The sequence below is a fragment of the Heterodontus francisci genome, chromosome 11, assembly GCF_036365525.1.
Source record: "Heterodontus francisci isolate sHetFra1 chromosome 11, sHetFra1.hap1, whole genome shotgun sequence".
In the NCBI taxonomy this organism is placed as follows: Eukaryota; Metazoa; Chordata; class Chondrichthyes; order Heterodontiformes; family Heterodontidae; genus Heterodontus; species Heterodontus francisci.
This window is the reverse complement of record NC_090381.1, coordinates 115,267,664-115,294,259: the sequence shown is the minus strand read 5'-3', so window position 1 is coordinate 115,294,259 and position 26,596 is coordinate 115,267,664. Positions and strand designations below refer to the sequence as shown.

General features: G+C 43.0%; 1 protein-coding gene across 1 annotated transcript in view; it reads right to left on the bottom strand.

Moving 5' to 3' along the window:
- Positions 1–26,596, bottom strand: part of LOC137375090 (solute carrier family 7 member 14-like) — a 75,840-nt gene that overhangs the window by 31,161 nt on the left and 18,083 nt on the right. Inside the window, 3 exon segments of the mRNA XM_068041718.1 lie at positions 2,301–2,447; positions 11,133–11,350; positions 12,752–12,988. Coding sequence (XP_067897819.1) covers positions 2,301–2,447; positions 11,133–11,350; positions 12,752–12,988 — 602 coding nt within the window.

The following is a 26,596-nucleotide window of genomic DNA, read 5'->3' as shown; positions in this document are numbered from 1 at the left end:
TTTCCTCCCACAGCCAAAGACTTGCAGGTTGACAGGTAAATTGGCCATTGTAAATTGTCCCTAGTGTAGGTAGGTGGTAGGAGAATTAAGGGAAGGTGGATATGTGGTAGGGAATATGGGATTAATGTAGGATTAGTATAAATGGGTGGTTGTTGGTCAGCACAGACTCGATGGGCCGAAGGGCCTGTTTCAGTGCTGTATCACTCTATGACTCGAAAGAAATTTCTCCTCATCTCTATCCTTAGTGGCTTCCCCTTTATTTTGAAATTGTGTCCCCTGGTTCTAGACTCCCCAACCAGGGGAAACATCTCAGCTGCATCTACCCTGTCTCTCCCTTTAAGTATTTTGTAGGTTTCAATAAGATCACCTCTCATTCTTCGAAACTCAAGAGAATACAGGCCCAGTTTCCCCAGTCTCTCTTCATAGGACAGTCCCGCCATCCCGGGAATAAGTCTGGTGAACCTTCGTTGCACTCCCTCTATAGCAATAATATCCTTCCTAAGGAAAGGGACAGAGACTGCACACAGTACTCCAGGTGCAGTCTAATCAAGGTTCATTCTTCATGGTTGAGCTTAGATGCTGACTGTGGGCAGACTAGGGTGCATTCCTAGCGGTTTCATCACTGGACCTCCTGTTTCAAACCATAGGGCGGCACAGTGGCGCAGTGGTTAGCACCGCAGCCTCACAGCTCCAGGGACCCGGGTTCGATTCCAGGTACTGCCTGTGTGGAGTTTGCAAGTTCTCCCTGTGTCTGCGTGGGTTTTCTCCGGGTGCTCCGGTTTCCTCCCACAAGCCAAAAGACTTGCAGGTTGATAGGTAAATTGGCCATTATAAATTGTCACTAGTGTAGGTAGGTGCTAGGGAAATATAGGGACAGGTGGGGATGTTTGGTAGGAATATGGGATTAGTGTAGGATTAGTATAAATGGGTGGTTGATGTTTGGCACAGACTCGGTGGGCCGAAGGGCCTGTTTCAGTGCTGTATCTCTAATCTAATCTAATCTAATCTAATCCCACCCGCCACTGGTCTATCCACCAGGTGTGCTGTCTTTCCATGGCCAATTGGAAAGGGAACAAACTCTTTGTTACCCAATCGGAGTAATCTTGACTTTTGGCAAAAAAAAGCCTTTATTTCCCCATCTGCAATATTTAAATAACTGAAAATATTCAAAGAAAATGGAAAAATATTTAATGGCCCTGTGGTATTTCTCCTGTCTGTTGCTCCCTAATCTCCCCATCCCCCAGATGTGTCCTGGAGATTAAACTTCAATTTCTGGAGACTCCCAGACAATCCAGGGGGATTGAAAACCATACCATGGAGCGACACCACAGCTGAGCCTGATTCTGCTGTCTACACATACACGTACCTGATGGATCTCACTCAGGAGGAGGGAAGCCAGTTTAATTTTAGCCAACCTTTCCCAGGTGTGCTAAGGCCAAACGTAGTACATCTGATGCCCTGAATGAGATCAATCAATTCAATGCAGGCCAGAGATCGAGCCTTGGACCTACCTAGACCAGATCAGCTCAGTTCCATGTTTAACAACTAGCAGGGAATAGGGCTGTACTTTAAAAACAAAATTGTGTCTTGATTCATAAACCTCCAAAAAAGTGGGGCAAGTGAAGATTGTGCCAATATATTTACATGGATATAACAACAATAACTTGCATTTATATAGTGCCTTTAACATAGTGATAAGTCCCAAGGTGTATCACAGGAACGTTATTAAACAAAATTTCACACCAGGGCACATATCGAGAAATTAGGACAGGGATTGGTCACAGAGGTAGGTTTTAAGGAGTGTCTTAAAGGAGGAAATACACAGTGGCAGCAGTGTGTACCATCTACAAGATGCACTGCAGCAACGCACCAAGGCTCCTTAGACAGCACCTTCCAAACCCACGACCTCTACCAACTAGAAGGACAAGAGCAGCAGATGCATAGGAACATCACCACCTGCAAGTTCCCATCCAAGTCACACACCGTCCTGACTTGGAACTATATCGCCGTTCCTTCACTGTCGCTGGGCCAAAATCCTGGAACTCCCTTCCTAACAGCACTGTGGGTATACCTACCCCACATGGACTGCAGCGGTTCAAGAAGGCAGCTCACCACCACCTTCTCAAGGGCAATTAGGGATGGGCAATAAATGCTGGCATAGCCAGTGACGCCCACATCCCATAAATGAGTTTAAAAAAAAGGAGAGAGAGGTAGAGAGGTTTGGTCACAGAAATGGTAGTGACTTAAGTAATGGAGATTTGAATCACATTTAATGATAGAAGATTATTTTTTTCACTTACAGACACGTATGCAGTCAGGCAGATCACCAGGGAGGCAGTGATGGCATACGGGATGGAAGTGTTTGGGCTCTTTGCTTCCTCTCCAGTTGTGGCGATTATGTCAAAGCCGATGAATGCATAGAAGCACGTTGCTGCACCCTGGAGCACCTGTAATCAGCAGATTGTAAAATAAAAGGTCATTAGGGGAAATAACGAGTTACATAGAAATTCGATACTGGAAAAATCCTGTTTGAACCCATTCATTCAGATCTGCTGGATATGTCAGCTGTGGCCCAGCAGGTAGCACTCTCACCCGCAGCAGTACTGAGGGAGTACTGCACTGCTGGAGGAGCCATATTTAAGTTGAGATATTAAACCAAAGCCCATCTTCCCTCTCAGGTGAATGGCACTATTTGAAGGGGTGCAAGGGAGTTCACCCTGGTGTACTGGTCAATATTTATCCCTCAACCTATGGGATTGTCAGATTATTTGTCTGTGGGATCTTGCTGTGTGCAAATTGACTGCCGCGTTTCCTCCATTAGAGCAATGCCTAAACTTTAAAATTACTTATTGCTGTAAAGCGCTTTGGGACATCCTGAGGTCATGAAAGGTGTTATATAAATGCAAGTCTTTCTTTCAGAGACTAAAATCATGGAACCTTACATCACAGAAGGGAGCAATTCAGCCCCTCGTGCCTGTGTTAGCTCTTTGAAAGAGCTATCCAAAATTAGTCGCACACCCCAGCTTCTTTCTCTCTGGACCAGTTCCGTTTTTAAAGCACTTTAAAAGCAACATCAAAATACACTAACTGGTCCCAAAAATCTAAGACCCACTTGATTTTGATGATTTTGGGACACACCTGGGCCCCTGCTGAAGCAGCCAGGAACATTGGCTTAGCCTTGCCAGGCTGGGAGATGGTGGTGGCTGAGGGGTTGTTGTGGATAGAGAGGTGCCAGGTTCCCCCCCCACCCGCCCTACCGAATGGGGATCTATCTGGTCACAGCAGCTGACTTTGTCAGATGGTATTTTTAATAATTAATAATATTCTACTTAAATTGTTCACTCATTTTTATTTGGAGGTCCAGGCCCTATATCGTCCCCATTGACCAGTATATGCACTGAACCTTGACCCCATACCTATCTCTGTTGGCCAGTACCTGTAATGACCTTTGACTCCACACCCATCCCCATTGGCCAGTACCTGTACTGATCCTTGACCCCACACCTGTCCCTGTTGGCCTGTACCTGTAACGACCTTTGACCCACACCCATTCCCTTTGGCCAGTGCCCACACCTACCCCTAACCGGGTCCCAGCTGAGGGCTGGGACCTGGGAACTCAAAGAAAAGAACAAAGAAAATTACAGCAGAGGAACAGGCCCTTCGGCCCTCCAAGCCTGCGCTGATCCAGATCCTCTATCTAAACATGACGCCTATTTTCTAAGGGTCTGTATTTCTTTACTTCCTGCCCATTCATGTATCTGTCTAGATACATCTTAAAAGATGCTATCGTGCCCGCGTCTACCACCTCTGCTGGCAACGCGTTCCAGGCACCCACCAGCCTCTGTGTAAAGAACTTTCCACGCATATCCCCCCTAAACTTTTCCCCTTTCACTTTGAACTCGTGACCCCTAGTAATTGAATCCCCCACTCTGGGAAAAAGCTTCTTGCTATCCAACCTGTCTATACCTCTCATGATTTTGTACACCTCAATCAGGTCCCCCCTCAACCTCCGTCTTTCTAATGAAAATAATCCTAATCTACTCAACCTCTCTTCATAGCTAGCGCCCTCCATACCAGGCAACATCCTGGTGAACCTCCTCTGCACCCTCTCCAAAGCATCCACATCCTTTTGGTAATGTGGTGACCAGAACTGCACGCAGTATTCCAAATCTGGCCGAACCCAAAGTCCTATACAACTGTAACATGACCTGCCAACCCTTGTACTCAATACCCCGTCCGATGAAGGAAAGCATGCCGTATGCCTTCTTGACCACTCTATTGACCTGCGTTGTCACCTTCAGGGAACAATAGACCTGAACACCCAAATCTCTCTGTTCATCAATTTTCCCCAGGACTTTTCCATTTACTGTATAGTTCACTCTTGAATTGGATCTTCCAAAATGCATCACCTCGCATTTGCCCTGATTGAACTCCATCTGCCATTTCTCTGCCCAACTCTCCAGTCTATCTATATTCTGCTGTATTCTCTGACAGTGCCCTTCAGTATCTGCTACTCCACCAATCTTAGTGTCGTCTGCAAACTTGCTAATCAGACCACCTATACTTTCCTCCAAATCATTAATGTATATCACAAACAACAGTGGTCCCAGCACGGATCCCTGTGGAACACCGCTGGTCACATGTCTCCATTTTGAGAAACTCCCTTCCACTGCTACTCTCTGTCTCCTGTTGCCCAGCCAGTTCTTTATCAATCTAGCTAGTACACCTTGGACCCCATGCGCCTTCACTTTCTCCATCAGCCTACCATGGGGAACCTCATCAAACGCCTTACTGAAGTCCATGTATATGACATCTACAGCCCTTCCCTCATCAATCAACTTTGTCACTTCCTCAAAGAATTCTATTAAGTTGGTAAGACATGACCTTCCCTGCACAAAACCATGTTGCCTATCACTGATCAGCCCATTTTCTTCCAAATGGGAATCGATCCTATCCCTCAGTAACTTCTCCAGCAGCTTCCCTACCACTGACGTCAGGCTCACCGGTCTATAATTACCTGGATTATCCCTGCTACCCTTCTTAAACAAGGGGACAACATTAGCAAATCTCCAGTCCTCCGGGACCTCACCCGTGTTTAAGGATGCTGCAAAGATATCTGTTAAGGCCCCAGCTATTTCCTCTCTCACTTCCCACAGCAACCTGGGATAGATCCCATCCGGACCTGGGGACTTGTCCACCTTAATGCCTTTTAGAATACCCAACACTTCCTCCCTCCTTATGCCGACTTGACCTAGAGGAATCAAACATCTGTTCCTAACCTCAACATCCTTCATGTCCCTCTCCTCGGTGAATACCGATGCAAAGTACTCGTTTAGAATCTCACCCATTTTCTCTGACTCCACGCATAACTTTCCTCCTTTGTCCTTGAGTGGGCCAATCCTTTCTCTAGTTACCCTCTTGCTCCTTATATATGAATAAAAAACTTTGGGATTTTCCTTAACCCTGTTTGCTAAAGATATTTCATGACCCCTTTTAGCCCTCTTGATTCCTCGTTTCAGATTGGTCCTACATTCCCAATATTCTTTCAAAGCTTCGTCTTTCTTCAGCCACCTCGACCTTATGTATGCTTCCTTTTTCCTCTTAGCTAGTCTCACAATTTCACCTGTCATCCATGGTTCCCTAATCTTGCCATTTCTATCCCTCATTTTCACAGGAACATGTCTCTCCTGCACGCTAACCAACCTCTCTTTAAAAGCCTCCCACATATCACATGTGGATTTACCTTCAAACAGCTGCTCCCAATCTACATTCCCCAGCTCCTGCCAAATTTTGGTATAGTTGGCCTTCCCCCAATTTAGCACTCTTCCTTTAGGACCACTCTCGTCTTTGTCCATGAGTATTTTAAAGCTGACGGAATTGTGATCACTATTCCCAAAGTAGTCCCCTACTGAAACTTCAACCACCTGGCCGGGCTCATTCCCCAACACCAGGTCCAGTATGGCCCCTTCCCGAGTTGGACTATTTACATAATATAAAAGCAAAATACTGCGGATGCTGGAAATCTGAAACAAAAACAAGAAATGCTGGAATCACTCAGCAGGTCTGGCAGCATCTGTGGAAAGAGAAGCAGAGTTAACGTTTCGGGTCACTGACCCTTCTTCGGAACTGACAAATATTAGAAAGATCACAGATTATAAGCAAGTGAGTTGGGGGTGGGGCAAGAGATAACAAAGCAGAAGGTGCAGATTGGACAAGGCCACATAGCTGACCAAAAGGTCACGGAGCAAAGGCAAACAATATGTTAATGGTGTGTTGAAAGACAAAGCATTAGTACAGATTAGGTGTGAATACACTGAATATTGAACAGCAGCAAGTGCAAACCTGAAAAAAAACCTGAAAAAAACAGTGGGTAAGCAAACTGAACAAACTAAGATGAAATGAAATAAATGCAAAAAAAGTTGTAAAAAATGTAAAAAAGAATGTAAAAAAAAGGAAGAAAAAATAACTAAAAATGAAAGTAAAATATGGGGCTGTCATGCTCTGAAATTATTGAACTCAATGTTCAGTCCGGCAGGCTGTAGTGTGCCTAATCGGTAGATGAGACGCTGTTCCTCAAGCTTGCGTTGATGTTCACTGGAACACTGCAGCAATACCAGGACAGAGATGTGAGCATGAGAGCAGGGGGGAGTGTTGAAATGGCAAGCAACCGGAAGCTCAGGGTCCTGCTTGCGGACTGAGCGGAGATGTTCCGCAAAGCGGTCACCCAGTCTGCGCTTGGTCTCCCCAATGTAGAGGAGACCACACTGTGAGCAGCGAATACAGTATACTACATTGAAAGAAGTACAAGTAAATCGCTGCTTCACCTGAAAGGAGTGTTTGGGGCCTGGGATAGTGAGGAGAGAGGAGGTAAATGGGCAGGTATTACACCTCCTGCAATTGCAGGGGAAGGTGCCCTGGGACGGGGACGAGGTGGTGGGGGTAATGGAGGAGTGGACCAGGGTGTCGCGGAGGGAACGATCCCTTCAGAATGCTGACAGGGGAAGGGAGGGGAAGATGCGACTGGTAGTGGCATCACGCTGGAGGTGGCGAAAATGGCGGAGGATGATCCTTTGGATATGGAGGCTGGTGGGATGAAAAGTTTACATACTGCTCTAGAAAACCCTCCTGGATGCTCCTGACAAATTCTGCTCCATCTAGACCTCTAACACTAAGTGAATCCCAGTCAATGTTGGGAAAATTAAAATCTCCTATCACCACCACCCTGTTGCTCCTACATCTTTCCATAATCTGTTTACATATTTGTACCTCTATCTCACGCTCGCTGTTGGGAGGCCTGTAGTACAGCCCCAACATTGTTACCGCACCCTTCCTATTTCTGAGTTCTGCCCATATTGCCTCACTGCTCGAGTCCTCCATAGTGCCCTCCTTCAGCACAGCTGTGATATCCTCTTTGACCAGTAATGCAACTCCTCCACCCCTTTTACCTCCCTCTCTATCCCGCCTGAAGCATCGATATCCTGGGATATATAGTTGCCAATCATGCCCTTCCCTCAACCAAGTCTCAGTAATAGCAATAACATCATACTCCCAGGTACTAATCCAAGCCCTAAGTTCATCTGCCTTACCTACTACACTTCTTGCATTGAAACAAACTCCTGAGTCTCCACCTATCAGTGGCCTTGTAGGAGCAGATGAAGGCTCCATTCCATCATGGAGACTCTGATCTGTGACCAAAACATGGGGTGACCCAACCAATGGGCTACCAGCAAGGTAATGACTGACGTCCACCAGAATTGACGGACATGGAAAGGACATGCCACCTTCATAGATGATGCAGTTGGTAAATCCTTTTCTCTTGGGATATGCAAAAGAGCTTTGTGCTATTTTATCACATTGATTAGATAACGCAATTCAACATGAATTTGAGAGGAACTTGACGCACTGGCGTGTGAATCTGAGAATTGAGCTCAGAGAACAGAACATGGGTTTCCAGATTTACTGATTGCTATTTTACATCAGAATCCACCCCATGACGTGTTCATTGTGCTTCCAATATTGTGATTGCTCCGAATGCTGTGATGTTTCTTTTGGTGATAACTCCCATTGCACTGCTGTTCCTGACAGGGATTTGGAGCAGGACTAATGCTGGTCTACTTTAGAGTTTTCCAAACACCTGTGTTTGCCTGCATTCAGAATGTGGAGGTGTCTACCTCCAACTGTAAACATCCCTGTGCACGCACAGAAAGAGAACTGAGCATCCCACATCTTCTTTTCCTCTTTAAATATAATGGCTCTGGTTTGCTTTACCTCTTTCAGTGAGGAAAACATTTTGGCCAACCTTTTAAAAGCAGCAGTTTTAGGTCCTTCTGATTCCTGGGACTGGTCAGTCTTATAGCACAGATCCAAACCTTAGCTCAAAGTTGAGTCCTGAGTGATGAGGAACATCCAGGGAAACAGCTGCACTGCAAACAAAGGCAAGGTCTTCTTTGGAATACACCCAAGCTAATAAGCTAAGTATCCCTTTTGTCATAAACAAGCGAGTTCCATTTATAAAACTCTGGTGTAATATTGTGGAGTAAATGATCATGGCTTTTATTGAAATGCTGCCAGAAAACCACTTAAAATAATTCAATTTTAGGTTTATGCAAAGGAACACGATATTGATATAAATTAGATGACGAGGCTGTGCGAGCATCTGCAGTGGTCAAATCACTTTTGTGTCACTCATCTCCTGTCGGTTGGACAGAGAAAAATAATAACCAGGATGTCGTGGATATAATGATGGTGAAAATGTCATCATTCACTATCATTACTCTGTGAAACTGACTGCAACTTCTGGAGTCTGCACATGCACAGTTAAATGCAGACATCCAGAAGTTGCTGTCAGTGATTTCATGCTCCTTCACAGGGTGTACTGTTGAGGTCCTCACAGATAAAAATTTTAGAAATCATTATTGTCTCTATACAAACGCTTGAAAAAATTATGCATTGTTGGATGACGTCTAACTGGGTTTTTAATGATGCACTAAGTTATAATTATTGATGAGCAATTTCTCCAGCCCTGAAAAACTAACTTTATAGCTCTGGAATGTAAAATTCCTCCATTATGATTGTTACGACCGAGGCAGGAGGAGTTCATTGTCTTTTCTCGTTCACTTCTCTACAGGTCACAACATATATTGAAATGTTTACCCAGTTACAAATATGGTTAATCATATACTCTACTCATTATCCCAGAATAAAATACACCAACCAGGTTCCTTTAATAAACAACAAAATTGTTTTATCAGTTTATTGTAAAACAAGACTTATCCAGTCATGAAACAAAGCATTAACACACAGATTGAAAAATGAAAGCTCCCTTTTTACCTTAGCCCCTCACACACACACTCACACACTCAAACACTCATACACTCACACACACACACAAACACACACTGGTTAACTGAAAAATAATGAGTTTTTTTCTGCAGAGTTTTTTTACAAAAAAAACCCAAAAATACTTTGGCCAAATACTTGTTAATTCTTGAAGAAAAAGGATGAGATATGTTGTGTCCTTAAATGGCATGCAGTCTGGTGTCTGAGTGCACGATCTTTTCTGGAGCAGTTCTTTTTAGGCGGCATCAAGAATTAATCTGGCAGGCTTTTCAGGAGAAATGTGACATCAGGGTTTCAGTTAACCCACTCCGGATTCGCAGATTTTTCAGAGGTAGAGAAAGATCTCTCAGCAGGCTGACCTCCAACTGCCTTCAAACAAAGTCCACACCCCAACCAAACCAAAAATATCTCAGAATTGAAACCCCAAACAGCAAGACAGAACCTCCTAACCACTATAAATGTTGACATGTCACTTCTCTATAAACAGCTCCCCCCAAGTCCCCAAAGTTTCTGTTGTTTATTAAGCTTCAGGCATGCAGTTTCTAATAAAGGTTGTTTTGAAACAAGACCTCTCAGTGACCCTTGTAAAAAAACACATCCATGGAGTCTTCCCAGTCTTAAATGAACCCATTTCCACAATTCGAGCATACAAATCTTCAAAAAATATTAAAAAAAGAAGCACTTTCATAACATAATTAAAAGATTCCATAGATTTTTAACGTAACAAAAAATACTTTTTAAAAGTTTGTTTCTGACCTTTCAGCTTCTACCTTAAATCCCATTTTAAAAATTTGCTTCATGGCTTGTGGGTGTCGCTGGCAAGGTCAGAATTTATTACCCAGCCCTAGTTGCCCTTGAGAAGGTGGTGGTGAGTTGCCTTCTTGAACCGCTGCAGTCCATGTGGTGTAGGTACACCCACAATGCTGTTAGGGAGGGAGTTCCAGGATTGTGATCCACCGACAGTGAAGGAACGGCGATATAATTCCAAGTCAGAATGGTGTGTGGTGTGGAGGGGAACTTGCAGATGGTGGTGTTCCTACATGTCTGCTGTCCTTGGCCCTCTAGGTGGAAGAGGCGGGTTTGAAAGGTGCTGTTGAAGGAGGCTTGGTGAGTTGCTGCAGTGCATCTTGTATATGCTACACTACACACTGCTGCCACTGTGCATGACTTTATTTTACTCCTTGTAAAATGATTAAAAAGTGAAGGATAATCAGTGCTTTTTACTTCCTGGTTTGCTTTCAGTGAGAATTGTTCAATGTGATTGGTTGCTTAACCTGCTTGATGACACTGTTACTGGACAACCAAGAGCCTGATAGCTGACGCTGGAATGAAATTAATGTAAAGAAAGGGGAAATAGACACTAGATATTTGTGGGCAGCTTTCATCAAGGTCTGCAGTGAGCACTGTCACTTTGCCACTGACTGCAAAATCTGAGCCAGTATATATATATATAAATATATCCTTACATATAAATAATAAGGAGATGCACCATTTACTCACTCACAAAGCCATGGGTGGGTGGTGGGGTGGGGGGGGGGGGTTCTAGAAAATATTTTGGGGGTAAAATCAGTCTTCAGCAGTAGCAGAACCTGCTAATAGTGAATCAGCATCTCAGTTTCACATCACACCCAAATTACTTTTCTGTTCACTTCTGTGGAAAAGAAAATCAGTCGCAGTGTAACCAGGGAGGCCCATTCACTATTGACCATTTCTGCTACTGGTAAAGGCTAATTTCACCCCCATTACATCCAAATGGATCTGACGAGTAATGAACTGCAGGGGCTGTTACTCACCCCAGACCATCCAAAAGGTAGAAATCTTCCTTCATCCCAGTTGGCGCTGTTGATGAAGAAGAGGCCCGAGAACATGATGAAGACCCAAGCAGCTAAGTTGATAATGTTCAGCACATTGTTGAACCCCACAGAATTCTTCACCCCCAAGGAAACGATGGCTGTCACGATGACAGCAATGAACAGTGCCAGGAGGTCAGGATAGGACTCTTCACCTTTCCCTGTACAAACAAACCACAGGAAACAGGGCCAATCAATCACAAGAATTATCAGAAACCAACGAACTGCCATTTCAACTTGGCTGAAAACAATGTATCTTTCAGCAAGCTTTAGGGGCTTGCAACATCAGGAAATACTTGACACTAAAATTGGATGGATGATGGTGCAATGGCAGAGAAACTGATTCACTCTAGGACTAGGGTTCAGATCTACTGCCGATTGATGGGTCTCTACTGCTGTAATGGTCCAATATTAAATGAACCAGCTTAGTGCTAAAGTGGTTCTTAGCAGGTATGAGTAGAAATCACAAGTTGGAATAATGAGTTCAATCTCATTCAAACACAGCCAGAGAGTAAGAACTATAAAAGTTAGTAAGGGGGCACTCTTCTGTGATTGGAGTTAAAGCATATGGCAGGGGGCAGCGTTAAGGAAATCTATCTAATATCTAACCCAAGTGTTTTATGGGGCAGTGAAGGGATGGCTTTAGCTACTAGGATGAAGTGTTAATCCGAGGTCCAATCTACGCTCTCAGATGGATATAAAAGATCCCATGGGTCTATTTAGAAGAAATGCATTAGCATCTGCGTTGGTCTCCTGGCCAATATGTAACCATCAATCAACATCACTGAAACAGATTATCTGATTCTTCATCGCATTGGTGTTTGTGGGACCGTTCTGTGCACAAATTGGCTGCCATATTTCCTACAACAGTGATTACACTTCAAAGAAGTACTAAATTAGCTGTGAAATGCTTTGAGACATCCTGATGTCATGAAAGGCACAATATGAATACAATGAGTTGAGGTTCTTTTCTCTAGAATAGAGAACACTGAAGGATGATCAGATAGAGGTCTTTAAGATTGTGAAAGAGTTCAATAGGGTAGACATAGAGAATTTATCTCCACATGTGGGAGAGTCCAAAACCAGAAAGTCATCAATATAAAATAGTCGCTAATAAATCCAATAAGGAATTCGGGAGAAACATCTACCCAGACAGCAGTAAGACTGTGGAACTCGCTACCACATGGAGTAGTTGCAGAGAATAGCATAGATGCATTTAAAGGAAAGCTAGATAAACACATGAGGGGGAAAGGAATAAAATGGATATGCAAATATGGTGAGATGCTGCAGGGTGGGCACAGGCTTGTGTGGAGCATAAATGTCAGCATAGACCCATTGGGCCGAATGGTCTGTTTCTGTGCTGTAAATTCTACGTAATTGCATGAAATTGTATGTAAGTCCTTACTTTCATTTAATCATCAGTCAACACCTTAAAGAGAGGTAAACAAACAACTTGTAATTAAAATTTTTAAAACTATCAAGAATCATGGTGCCAGTGCTTCGATCAGTTAAGAAGTAACGTTCTTTATTGTTTAAATCCAGCAATGTTTATACTGACCTACCTAGTCCATTTAAAGTGCCCACATAGTCTACTATCCAGTGGCTGATGGTGTGGTTGGCCAGTGAGTCAAACATGCTGCTCAGAGCACTGGCACCAGCTGCTGTGCCAATCAGATACTCCAGAATCAGGTTCCATCCAATGAAGAATGCCACAAACTCCCCCACTGTCACATAACTGTAAGTGTAGGCTGAGCCAGTGGTTTTAGGCACACGCACGCCAAACTCCGCGTAGCACACACCTGGAAGAGAAAAAATACCTTCATAAAGATGTCAATGCAGTCTATATCCATACAACCTGCAGTCTAAATGTATGATTGAAAGAAGAAAGGCCAGGATGCGAGAAGGTCATTCAAAGCCGCCCCATCCACAGTCTATGTCCAACCAACCCTATCCTGGGTGCTATAAAATCATGTAATCTCTTCCCACAGCCCATGTACACTCTACCCTTTCATGGACTGTACCCACCCATATAATCTCCTGAGGGAAACTGCTGTGCAAATATTCCTTGATTCCCAAAGAAAAACAAGCGAAACACCAGACTATTAATCTGGAGATTAAATAAATTTGCTGAAAATCTGAAACAAAAAAGAAAAGTGGTGGAAGTAACAACAACTGATATTTAGAAAACACATTTAACATAATAAAACATCCCAAGGTACTTCACAGGAGTGTTATAAAGCAAAATTAGACACTAAAGTGGTACTAGGGCAGATGGACATAACCTTGGTCAAAGGCTTTAAGGAAGAATAAGAGGTAGGGGGCCGAGAGGTTTAGGGAGGGAATTCCAGAGCTTAAGGCCCAGGAAGCTGAAGTCACAGCCAATAATGGTGGAGCAATTAAAATGGGGATGCGCTAGAGGCCAGAATTGGAGGAGCGTAGAGATCTGGGAGGGTTATGGGGCTGCAGGAGATTACACAGATAGAGATCCATTTGGCAGCTAGTAGGGGAAAAGATGGATTCCTCCTCAATTTTTAATTTATCTATTATCACATCTCCAATTGTTGACTACTATCAACAACATTCCAATCCCCCACCCCCACCAACCCTCCCCTCCTAGATTCCATCAGCATCGGAAGCATGACGTTTTAAGGAGTATTTGGCCATTTCAGTCTGTATCTATTCCTACAGTCTCCAATCTCAATCCCGACCAGATGTTTAGCCAACTCTTTTTTAAAAGGAGATGACCATCTCAGCTCTTTGCTTGAAAAGCTGCTCCAAAAATCAGAAGGAGTGACATTTAGATATTAACATTCATCCGAACTTCTAAAAAACACTTCCTCTCTGTGCAAAAAATAGTTTCCACTAATCTGTAGTTTCACGATTGGTTTGTTAAATTTTATATGCGTCTTGTAGTTCTTTATTCACAGTTCAAGTCAAGTAAATTTGTTTAGATCCTACATCTGTTCTTCCCAACATCTTAAAAACCTGGATCTTGTCCCCTTTTTGAGGCACAATGCTGAATTTTACTGGGATGACAGACGTCTCGCTGTCAGGACCGAAATCAGGAGGCGACCCCTCTTCGGCTAGCAGCAGTGCATGGGGAGGCATATTGTTGGCTGCAACCAATTAAGTGACCACCACCGGGGCCAATGCCCAATTAAGGATGGCAGCCCGCCTCCAAGAGCAGCCAAGCCAATCACAGGACCAGCAGCTCAGCAGCCTCAACAGCACCACCACTAGCAGTGGCCATTGCGGAGGCTGCAGCTGCAGGGAGAGGGTGCCTCAATGGCTCGATGCCCTCAAAGATGGGTAAGTGGGGTTGGGGAACATCGGAGCCAGGCAGACAGGCCCCAGTGATCAGGGTGGAGGGTGGGATCGCTATGTTCAGGCGACGCCATTGCCACGGGAACGGCCATTGTCATTGGGAGGACCTGCCAATGGACCATGGAATGCCCAAAAAGGATGGCACACTGCCATATCCCCCAGAGCCTGCTGGGAGGCTGCCAGGATTCACTGGGCAGACTCCCCATGCAGCAACTGCCTCACCGATGTGGGAAAATGCCCCTGGAGGTGGAAAGTAGCCCTTAATTGGCCACTTCAATAGCTCAGTTGGCCTCCCGTGGGCAACTGATCTTCCATCTTTCCTGCTGCTGGATAAATGGCATGGCGGCAGGAAGACATCAGGTACCTGCCCTATAACTTCCCATGCCACTTTTCCAGCCTTCCCATCTTCCAGTCCATCCCAAAAGGACCCAGAAAATTCCAGCCATAGAGTCATAGACTGGGATTTTATGTGGCTCAGTGGGGAGGTTAAGGCAAGACTGGAAGTGGATGGCAATGGCAATCCTGCTCCGATCTCTGTTCTTGGAGCAATCCCACACAGGCCGGCCAATTAACAGCTGGCAGGCAGGGTGGCTGATCATTCACCAGTCAGAGGTGGGGACTGAGGTCACGTATGCACCATCAGCTGATGCGGTTGGATATGCTGGCGCCATCTTTAAAGGGCTGAAGGCACTGGAACGTTGCCTCAGGCCATCCTTCCCACCACCATGTGACCACGTTTGCAGCAGCCTCAGAAGACATCTAACCATCAGTGTGGACATGCCATTGGGCGAGGGTGAAGAGATCATCAATGCGGTCTTCTGCCGTTTCTCCATCCTGAGGTTGCCTCTGCAGGTGACCATGAGGTTGCTGCTGACTGGATCCATGTGCCCACACCTCCCTCCCTCTCAGGTTCTCCTCCTCGTTGGAGAACCCACCTCCTGAATGGACAATGCCAACAGCACCAGGGCTCTATCAGTCTGGAGGCCAGTCTGCCAATTGCTTCCTCAACACTGGCATTGGTAAAGTGCGAACCCGGTGTGATGATGTCAGAGGTCTGTCCTGATGCCACCCCATATGATTTTATTCCCCCCCCCATCTGCTTCACAGCCACAAAATCTGACACATAGAGTCAATACAGCACAGAAGGAGGCCATTTGAGCCATTGAGCCCATGCTGGCTCTCTGTAGAGCAATCCAGACAGTCCCATTCCCCCTCTCTATCCCTGTAGCCCTGCAGGTTTATTTCCCTTATGTGCCCATCGAATTTCCTTCTGAAATCATTGACGATCACTACTTCCATCACCCTCAAGGGCAGCGAGGTCCAGGTCATTACCACTTGATGCGTAAAAAAGCTCTTCCTCACATTCCCCCATATCTCTTGTTCAAAATGTTCAATCCGTGTCCCCTAGTCCTTGTACCATCAGTAATGGGAACAACTTTTCTTTGCCAACCTTATCTCAACCTGACATAATCTTGTACACCTCTATCAAATCTCCCCTCAGTCTCCTTTGCTCGAAGGAGAACAACCCCAGCTTCTCCAACCTAACCTTGTAACTAAACTCCTGCATCCCAGAACCATTCTGGTAAATCTCCATTGCACCCTCTCAAGGACCCTCACACCCTTCCTGAAGTGAGGTGACCAGAACTGGATGCAATACTCTAGTTATGGCCTAATCAGAGCTTTATAGAGATTCATCATAACTTCCCTGCTTTTGTACTCAATATCTCTATTTATGAAGCCCAAGATCCCAGATGCTTTGCTAACTGTTCTATGTCCTGCCACCTTCAAAGATGTATGCACATGAACCCTCGGGTCCCTCTGTTCTTGCACGCTCTTTAGAACTGTGCCATTTAATCTATATTGCCTCGCCCTATTCCTTCTGCCATAATGCATCACCTCACATTTCTCTGTATTACATTCCACCTGCCACTTGTCTGCCCATTCTGCTTGCTGATCTATGTCCTATTGCAGGCGGTTTCTATCATCCTCACTGTTTGCCACACCTCCAAGTTTGGTATCATCAGCAAGTTTTGAAATTTTTCTCTGTATTCCAATATTGAAGTCATTTATAGATATCAAAAAATGCAGTGGTCCTGTCACTGACCCTTGGGGAACACCATTGTCTACCATCTTCCGATCTAAAAAACAACCATTTACCATGACTTGCTGTTTTCTGACCTTAAGCCAAGTTTTTGTCCAAGCTGACACTGACCCTGCTATTCCATGAGCCTCAACTTTGGTAACCATCCTTTTATGTCGTACTTTGTCAAATACTTTCTTAAAATCCAGGTAGATACCATCTACTGCATTCCCTTCATCAACTTTCTTTGCTACTTCATCAAAAAATTCAGTTAGATTATTCAAACACGATTTTTACAAATCCATGTTGGCTCTCCTTCATCAACTTAAACCTCTCCAAGTGTCTGTTGATTGGATTTTTCCCTGATTATTTTTTCGAAAGCCTTACCCACCACAGATGTCAAACTAACTGGCCTGTAGTTAGTAGGAATGTCCTTACACACTTTTTGAACAAGGGTGTCACTTTTGCCACTCACCAATCTTCTGACTATCAACTACACGGCTAATTTTTGTGTCATCAGCAAAATTTCCAATCATGCCTCCCACTTGGTCCATTTGGCCCACCTCATTTCCCAGCACCAGATCCAGCAATGCCTTCTTCCTAGTTGGCCAGAGAACATACTGGTCAAAGAAATTGGCCTAAGCACATTTCAGAAATTCCTCCTCCCTCCTTACCTTTTACTCTAACACTATCCCAATTGATATTTTAGTTTAGTTTAGAGTTTAGAGATACAGCACTGAAACAGGCCCTTCGGCCCACCGAGTCTGTGCCGACCATCAACCACCCATTTATACTAATCCTACACTAATTCCATATTCCTACCACATCCTCACCTGTCCCCTATATTTCCCTACCACCTACCTACACTAGTGACAATTTATAATGGCCAATTAACCTATCAACCTGCAAGTCTTTGGCATGTGGGAGGAAACCGGAGCACCCGGAGGAAACCCACGCAGACACAGGGAGAACTTGCAAACTCCACACAGGCAGTACCCAGAATTGAACCCGTGGGTAATTAAAGTCCCCCAATTTCACTACTTTATATTTCTTGCTCATCACTGTGATTTCCCTGCAGTTTTGTTCCTTTATCACTCACTATTTTGAATAGAATACCCTCAGTAATGTGATCTTTTTTGCTTCTTTGCTTTTGCTTCTCAACTCTCACCAAATGGATTCTGTCTTTGCCGCCTGAAGGACATCCTCTCTTTCCAACGCTATAATCTTCCCTAATCATTATTACCATCCCATCTCCCTTTTTTTCTTCCCTATCTTTTCTGAACACATGGTATCCTTGAACAGATTGACAATCAAGACATTGATGCAGTGATTAGTCAAGAACTCCATTTTTGTTTTATCATGTGATTACCAGGATGTCGAAGTTGAACTTGATGACCCTTGGTCTTTTGTCATCCAGTAATTCCTATGTTCGCTGAACTATATCAGAGTGATGTACAAAAGCAGTTCGTAAAGATCTTCTATGTTGCTCAGATATTCTCATCCATGCCCCTGCAGTGTTGAGCCATGACAGAGTGCTATCGGCAGAAGCAGGGCAGTTGGATGCTCACTCTACCTCTTGGATGGGGCAGGAGCATGGTGTGAGAATATTAAGCGATGAGAAGGGTCAACATTTAAATTAAAAATGTTAAAAACAGAAATGTTTTCAAATTTTAGATATCATCTTTGCATCTTTGAAGACCCAGTAAAGACACTGAACGTGCAAATTAGGACATAGGTGTAAATATGCAGTGCTATTGTTTATTCAGCAGGTTAACAAATTCACCTGTATAAATGTATTGGGTTATTGCTTGTTCAACAGTGCAAGGATTACTCACTCTGTAACTGTATGTAGTTGCAGTTTATTCAGCAGGGTAAGGGTTACTGACTGTACGGAATTGCTGTTTAGTGAATAGAACATGGCCAATCATTGTGTACAAGCTGTACAATTGTTTCATGAATCAGGTCTGGCTATTAATTATGTAACCGTATTGGGTTCCTACTTATTCAGAAGGATTAGGATTATTCCCTGTCCAAATGCTATTCACTTATTGGATCAAACAACCATAAATGTTCCTAAAAAATCTTCAGTTCTTTTGAGTAAGCAAAAAATAAAATCATTCACAAGGAAAACTGGGCTCCAGGCCCAGGAAACTGTCTGCACAGTGCTATTTGGTTTTATTTCATTAGGCAGAGTGTGTAAATGAAAAGGCAAATAATTCTACCTGGACAGGCAATAGGGTTTCATCTTGCTGCTTCTATAATTTTATTTGGAACAGGATGGCATTAATCTCTGAAGATTGCATCACTGATGTTTGGACAGATGAACTATCTTTCTCTGAGCTATATCTGGCATCGATGTTTAGTCCCGAGGGTGTTGTCGCAACAGAACTATGTCAGCCACAGCCACACGCGTGTGTGGAATTATACGCACTGAGGGTGAAGTGTTGATTCCATGTTCTCTAACAGTACTGGTGCTGATTTACACATGTGCCCACGGGAGTGTAGTTGTGGTTTTACTGGCCAAGTAATTCGGTGGAATGTGGGTTGGAAACCCACCATGGCAGTTTTAAGAATTTGAATTCAGTGTCAGAAACTAAAAGTTGGCATTTTAAAGGCAACCAACTATCATTGCAGCTGACATCATCAGATCCAATTTGCATATTTAAGAAATCTTCCTGTGGTTGTTCCACGAACCTGCTGAAAAGAGCATGTTGACATCAGGACGCAGTAAGAAGACTGCACATGGGATGAATCGCCATCCTCGTTTTAACTGACCTCACCCCACCGTCCCACTTTTCATCAGTGAAGGGAGTTAAAATCAGGGCTTTAATGCGTGTATAGAGAGATTAGTGTCATTGTAAGAGATTGCAGCAATTCAAGAGGAAACCCCACCACCAACTTCTCAAGGGGCAACTAGGATGGGCAAGAAATACCAGCCTTGCCAGTGGCGCCCACACCATGAAGAATGATAAAGAAGAAAGTAATCACGGGGTCAGCCTCCCTTTGCCCCTTCACTGAAAACTGGCAAAGCCCTCTCCCCAGTATTTTGATGTTAGCCTTGAGGAGTTTGTACAGGCTTATAAATAGGTTTGGGAATTCATTAAAACTAATCCTCGTAGAACACAAATATTATCAGCAACTGTCTACTCTCACTCCATAAATAATTAGCACATCTGAAACAGGTTCTAAAGGGCTGCAAGCACTAATCAAAATGTTCCCCAGTGTCTGCCAGCTCCTTAGAAAGGAGAGGCTGAACACGAAGGAGGGAAACCAGCTCTATCCTTCAGAATGAAACATAAACTTCGTAGATGTCAGGGTGACATCCACGAGAATGATCTTACTTGATTTACTTGTCATCTCAGACAAATAGAAATTGTTTGTGTTCCTTCTAAGGGCCTGAGCTTCATCAGCTGATTGCCTGAGCTGTCACAGTGACTGCATTTATTGGCTGTGATTTTGTTAAGGAGAAATTCATTAAAACACAAGAAATAGGAGCAGGAGTAGGCCACTCAACCCCTTGAGCCTGCTCCGCCATTCAATAAGATCCCAGCTGATCTTTTACATCAACTCCACTTTTGCACCATATCCCCATATCCCGAGATTCCCTTAGTACCCAAAAATCTATCAAACTTGGCTTTGAATATATTCAACGACTGAGCATCCACAGTCCTCTGAAGTAGAGAATTGCATAGAAATCCTCGGAGTAAAGACATTTCTCCTCATCTCAGTCCTAAATGTCCAACCCTTTATCCTGGGACTATACCCCCTAGTTCTAGATTCCCCAGCCAGGGGAAACAGCCTCTCTGCATCTACCCTGTCAAGCCCTCTGTTAATTGTGTTTAATCATATGCAGGTGGAGGGTGTTAATTAGGATCTTACTTGAATATGTGTAAGGAGACACTTAATAAAACTGGGTGTAGGTTTAAGTGAAGAGTTGGATGTTTGTAATCTTTACTTTGTCAAATAAATGCAAGACTGAGTAAAGATTGGCTCTCGCTTAATCCTTCAATAAGCTTTCTGGAGTATAATATGATAGCAGAGGATGGTTGCCTAAAGGTGAAGGTTGGAAACTAAGATTTTTTTTTTCACATAGCAAACTAAAATCCCAGTGGCTATTGTGGAAAATGGCAGAAAGCAAGTGTAAACTTCAGGGTATGATTAACCTCTGATGGTCTCAGAGTCTGAACCAAATGACTAGTGGATGAAGTGGATGTGTGGATACGGGTTACATCTCTACCAACGAGGAAACAAGGTATGGTCTTGGTGTTGTCATTTCCTACCAAAAGTAAAATCAGAAGTAAAGTATTTTGTGAACTGGGTGCTTGTCAGTTGTATATGGATGAAATTGAGATCTTCTGTTAGAATTCTTGGACGAGATTTTACAAAAGATGATTGATTAAATGTCTATGACTAGGAGGCAGGTCAGACTTTGATATATTTTGGAAAACAGATGGTTATTCAATGGAGGAATATAACATGGACTTTAACAGATTGGATAGAAGATTAAGGAAATTCAATTTGGAGATCCCTGGTTCAGTGTTAGCATTTAAATTGCCAGAACAAAAGCAAAATATCTTTCATCAGACCTAAAATATTAACTCTGTTCCTCTCTCTACAGATACTGCCAGACCTGCTGAGTCTTTCCAGCACTTTCAGTTTTTAATTAACTTGCTAGATTGTGCTAGGGTGTCGCACGTGGACAGGCTCCAGTTTCTAACTGGAGTTCGGTTCTTTGGATCAGACGTCTGCTGCTTTCAAATAAATTGTGGGGAACAGTCATTTCCTACAGCCTTAGTACAGCAAATGGAACATTCTACATTGATACAAAGAATGGATGATTCAATGAATGCTGGATTTCGAAATGGTCCAGATGGATGCAGGCACCATTATAATGGAAAAGTTTAAGACAGAAGAATGAGGATGAAAGCACCTTTAGCAGGTTTGGCTATTACAGCAGAAGACAGAATTAGAACATCAACAATAATAGAGGAGTGAATCCCAGGAATGCCCAAGTAACAGTTAATAGGTGCTTCAGATGTGACGTGATATATAATTATGCAATGAACTGCCCAAAGCGGTGAGGCAGGGTCATCAAAATAATACATGACACAGAATTCTGAGGCAGAAGAGGAGGATAATGATGAATATGAACTAATTGTACTAGTCACAGAGCTTTAGTCCTGCGATGAATGTGTTACTCGCAGATTCATTCAGCTGTGCTATGTTAGATAGTGCTTCCACATCAAAAGTATGTGGGGCAGATTGGTTAAAATATTATCTGGATTCACTCAGTACTGAGGATCGATGCAAGGTTAAGGAATACTCCTTAAGTACTCCTTGCTTTGGGTTTGGTGATGACAACACATTGAAATCACTGAAGAGAGTTGTAATTCTATGTAAAATAGCTGGAGTAAGCCACTTTATCAGTACTGATGCAGAGTCCAGTTTGATATCTTCTATGAAAAAGGCACAAATGAAACTTGATATGGAGCATGATAAGGCTTTTTGGGAAATCAGTGGATTTTGCAGTTTTTATCCCCTTAACAAAGCCTGATGGTTCTAGTCACAGTGTGAGAGAAGTATTAATGCATCAGGTGATAAGAATCAGAGAGAAAAAAAAAGTAAATTGTCTTAGTTACACAGGCAATGTTCTCACTCTTCTTGTCAAAGGTTAAAAACCCTGCTAAAGGATGCAGGTGTGATTGATGAGTATACAAGGATAATAGAAGAGATTAGTGAAAAATGTGAAATCTGTAAAAAAAAAATCAGAGGACGTTGTGAGCCTTACATTGGTACATAACTTTAACGAGGTAGTTGCCATTGATTTAGAGGTATGGGACAAAGAAATATTTTCATTCTACATTTTATAGACCTGGCAACCAGATTTAGTCTTTCTACAATAGTACATTGCAAGGACAAAAGGGTGATCATAAATAAAATCATGGAGAAATGGATAGGGGCCGGACTTGAGTCACCAGCTAAGTTTCTGACTGATAATGGAGGGGAATTTGCCAATTATGAGCTCAGAAACATGTGTGAAAACATGAACATTATGGTCATGAATACCGCAGCTGACAGTCCTTTCAGCAATGGGCTCTGTGAATGGAATCACATGGTGATCGATGAACTGCTGCATAAAATCATAGCTGACCAATCAAACTGCTAGTGGACTATCACTCTGGGCAAGGGTGGTTCATGCAAAGAATTCACTTCAGATGGTTGGAAGGTATAGTCCCTATCAATTGATCTATGGGTAAAATCCCAAATTGCCTTCTGTGCTGTTTGACAGTCCTCCTGCTCTTGGAGGCACTACAATTCATTCCATTTTTTTCTGCACATTTGAATGCTTTACATGCGTGGAGATGGGCTTTCATCAAGGCTAAGGTCTTGGAGAAAATTCAGAGTGCTCTGAGGTATCGTATAAGGCCATCTGCGATAGAATTTAATTCAGCAGATCTGGTGTATTATAAAAGAGAGGGCCCTGGTAAGGTAATAGGTTGTGATAGTAAAACAGTAGTTATCAAACATGGAAATCAAACTGTTAAGATTCATTCCTCACAATTAATCGGGATTGATTACAAAATCTCAGAATCTGAGCAGCTGGTGGAAGGAAACAAGGCACTTTGTACCTCAAATGCTCCTGTGTTTTGTGATTAAGGTCCTGAGGAACAGGATACAGTTGATCAAGGGTTGGATAGTGGTAATGTAAGCAATCATGACGTGCAGGACAGAGCTATTACATCCAAAGGTCAATTGCCATGAGTACATACTCAGGGCTGTATATTCCAGGGGGGTCTAGTGGGTGGAGGAATGCAACTATTGTAGGACGTACAGGAAAATCTACTGGAAAATTTAAGTATTGTTTGAATGTTCAGGATGATGACCAAGAAGTAAGGTCCATGGACTGGCAGAATGGGGTGAAAGAGTGGAGGGTAAGAAAGTGGAGTGCAAGTTCTGATAGTGGGTCTGGAAGTGACTTTTGCATCAGAAAATGCGCATGTACTGGAGAAAGAGCCTCCGATAGTGTGAGAGGGAGACTGGACAGTAGTAGTCCCGAAAGACATCAAGTTGCCAGTATAGGCTGGAGTTTGAACAGATTACACAATGAAATGAAGGCTGAAGAACAGGCTCACAATAGAACTAGAAGATGAAGTCCTCATGACCTTGAAGTTTCAGTGGCTGCCAGTAAACTTGAGGATGAACTAATAAGAGAAGCAAAACAGAAGGAGTGAGAGAGTTTACTGTTTATTCTGACGTACCAGAAAAAGGGTCAGCCAGCCTCGTCACATAGATGGATACATACTCAAAATGTCCTTGCAGATGGAACTTATAAAGCTAAAGCAAGGCTAGCTGCAAGGGGTTTTGAAGAGCGACTGGGTGACACAGATGTTTGAGTGGACTCTCCCACAAAGCAATCTTCAAAATCTTTTGAAGATTTTGAAGGGTGGCACAGTGGCGCAGTGGTTAGCACCGCAGCTTCACAGCTCCAGTGACCCGGGTTCGGTTCTGGGTACTGCCTGTGCGGAGTTTGCAAGTTCTCTCTGTGACCGCATGGGTTTTTGCCGGGTGCTCTGGTTTCCTCCCACAGCCAAAGAGCCAAAGACTTGCAGGTTGATAGGTAAATTGGCCATTGTAAATTGCCCCTAGTGTAGGTAGGTGGTAGGAGAATGGTGGGGATGGGGTAGTGAATATGGGGTTAATGTAGGATTAGTATAAAATGGGTGGTTGTTGGTCAGCACAGACTCAGTGGGCCAAGGGGCCTGTTTCAGTGCTGTATCTCGAAATAAAATATTTTGTCCACATATTAATGGGAGTGTAGATGAATTGGCATAAAAGCCACGTTTCTGCAGGGTGATGCTTTTCAGAGAGAAGTCTTTCTGCAACCGTCTAAAGAGGCAGCAGATGCAGAAGGAAAACTATGGAAACTAAACAAATGTGTCTATGGCATTACTAATGCTTCCAGGGTGTAGTATTTCTCGGTGAGATCTGTTTTGCTGAAAAGTGGTTGTGTTCAATTAAAAGCAGATCCCACAATGTATTATTGGTATCATAAAGGGAAATGTTCAGGCATCTTCATGATACAAGTTGATTTTCTTATGGGGTGGTACTACAGAATTTGAGAAATGTGTTATTAAAATTAAAGTAGATTTTAAGATTAGGAGCTTTTAAATATATTTGTTTAGATATTAAACAGAGTAGGTCTGGAACAATTTTAAGTCAACAATCCTACTGAGAGAGTGTTTCTCCCATCCCGGTTAATCGTAATAGGTCATCACAGAAAGATGATATTTCTAAAGAAGGGACAGAGCAATTGCAAAGCTTGATTGGTCAAATAAATTGGTTGTGCACTAGTTTTGGTGTATTGGAGTTAAATACTATGATAAAACACTCAAAAGTCAAGAATGCTTTAAGGGCAAATAAAACATTTAAAAAATCAAATCTGGAGAAAAGCATACTTAAGTTTCCATCCTTAGGTGACCCAAAGAATATCAAACTCCTCATTTTTAATGATGCTTCACATGCTAATCTTGGATATTCAACTGCAACTGCTTTCATAATATTTTTGATGAGGGTGAAAATGGGAAATGTTGTCCTTTAGCCTGAGAAGCTAAGAAAATAAAAAGGGTTGATTAAAGTACTTCAGCTGCAGAAACGCTGGCTCTTGTGGAGACAGTGGTTGTGGGGCTCTATTTGTCAAATAGGTGAGATTCTATACAGGGGATGTACTGAAGATCAGATACCCATTTAATATTACGTAACAATCATTTCTTCTTGAATAGTGTACACTATACAAAAAGTGTGAGCAAGAAAAGGTTACAGATTAACCTGGCTGGATTTTTTAAAAATGTTGGAGAGAAAAGAAATCTCCAAAATTAAATGGGTACATGCAAGTCATCAACTGTCAGATTATACAAGCATTTCTTTTCGTAAAACAAAGAAATTGTTAAGGGTCCTAGAGGAGGGGCATCTCACAAAGTAATGCTTTATACAGAATATGGAATTTATTTTGAAATGTTTGTACATGTGAAACTCTAAGGTTTATTTAAAGAAAAAGAAGGGAATATGTTAATTGTGTTTAATCATATGCAAGTGGAGGGTGTTAATTAGGGTCTTACTTGAGTATATATAAGGAGACACTCACTGAAACTGGGTAAAGGTTTGAGTGAGAAGCTGCATATTTATAACCATTTTGCTTTGTAAAATAAATGCAAGACTGAGTAAAGATTATCCCTAGCTTAATCCTTCAACAACAAGCTTTCTGGAGTATAATACCCTCTAAGAATTTTTATATGTTTCAATTAGATTTCCTCTCATTCTTTTAAACTCCAGAGAAGTGGCCCATTCCACTCAATCTCTCTTCAAAGGACAACACTCTCAGCCCAAGAATCAATCTAGTGAACCCTTGTTGCACCCCTTCTAAGGCAAGTATATTCTTCCTCAGGTAAGGGGATCAAAACTGTACACAGATTCAACTCAAATCAGCCATCAACTGTGGCTCTGAGACAGACAGTCAGGAGTTTAAGTCCTCACTCCAGACAGTGCAGCCTATAATCCAGACTGATACTCCCACTGCCAGCAGTGAAGGAGTGCTGCACTGTCAGAGGTGCCGTCTATTGGATGAGATGTTAAACCAAGGCCCTATCTGTCCTCTCAGGTGGACATGAAAGATTCCATGGCACTTTTGAAGAAGAGTAGGGAATTTTTCCCTAATGTTGTGGCCAATACATAACCTTCAACCAATCACTAAACAGATTATCTGATCATTTATCTCATTGCTGTTTGTGGGATCTTGCTGTGGGCAAACTGAATGCTGTGTTTCTAACAGTGATGACACTTCAAAAGTACTTCATTGGCTGTAAAATGCTTTTGTGCTGTCCTGGGGTCATGAAAGGTACGATATAAATGCAAGTTGTTTTTCTTTAAACACTTGTTCTGAGGTTCAGTTAATTGAATTCATGTTATTGTTACTTGAGTTCTCATGTGATGTTTCAAACTGCAGGTG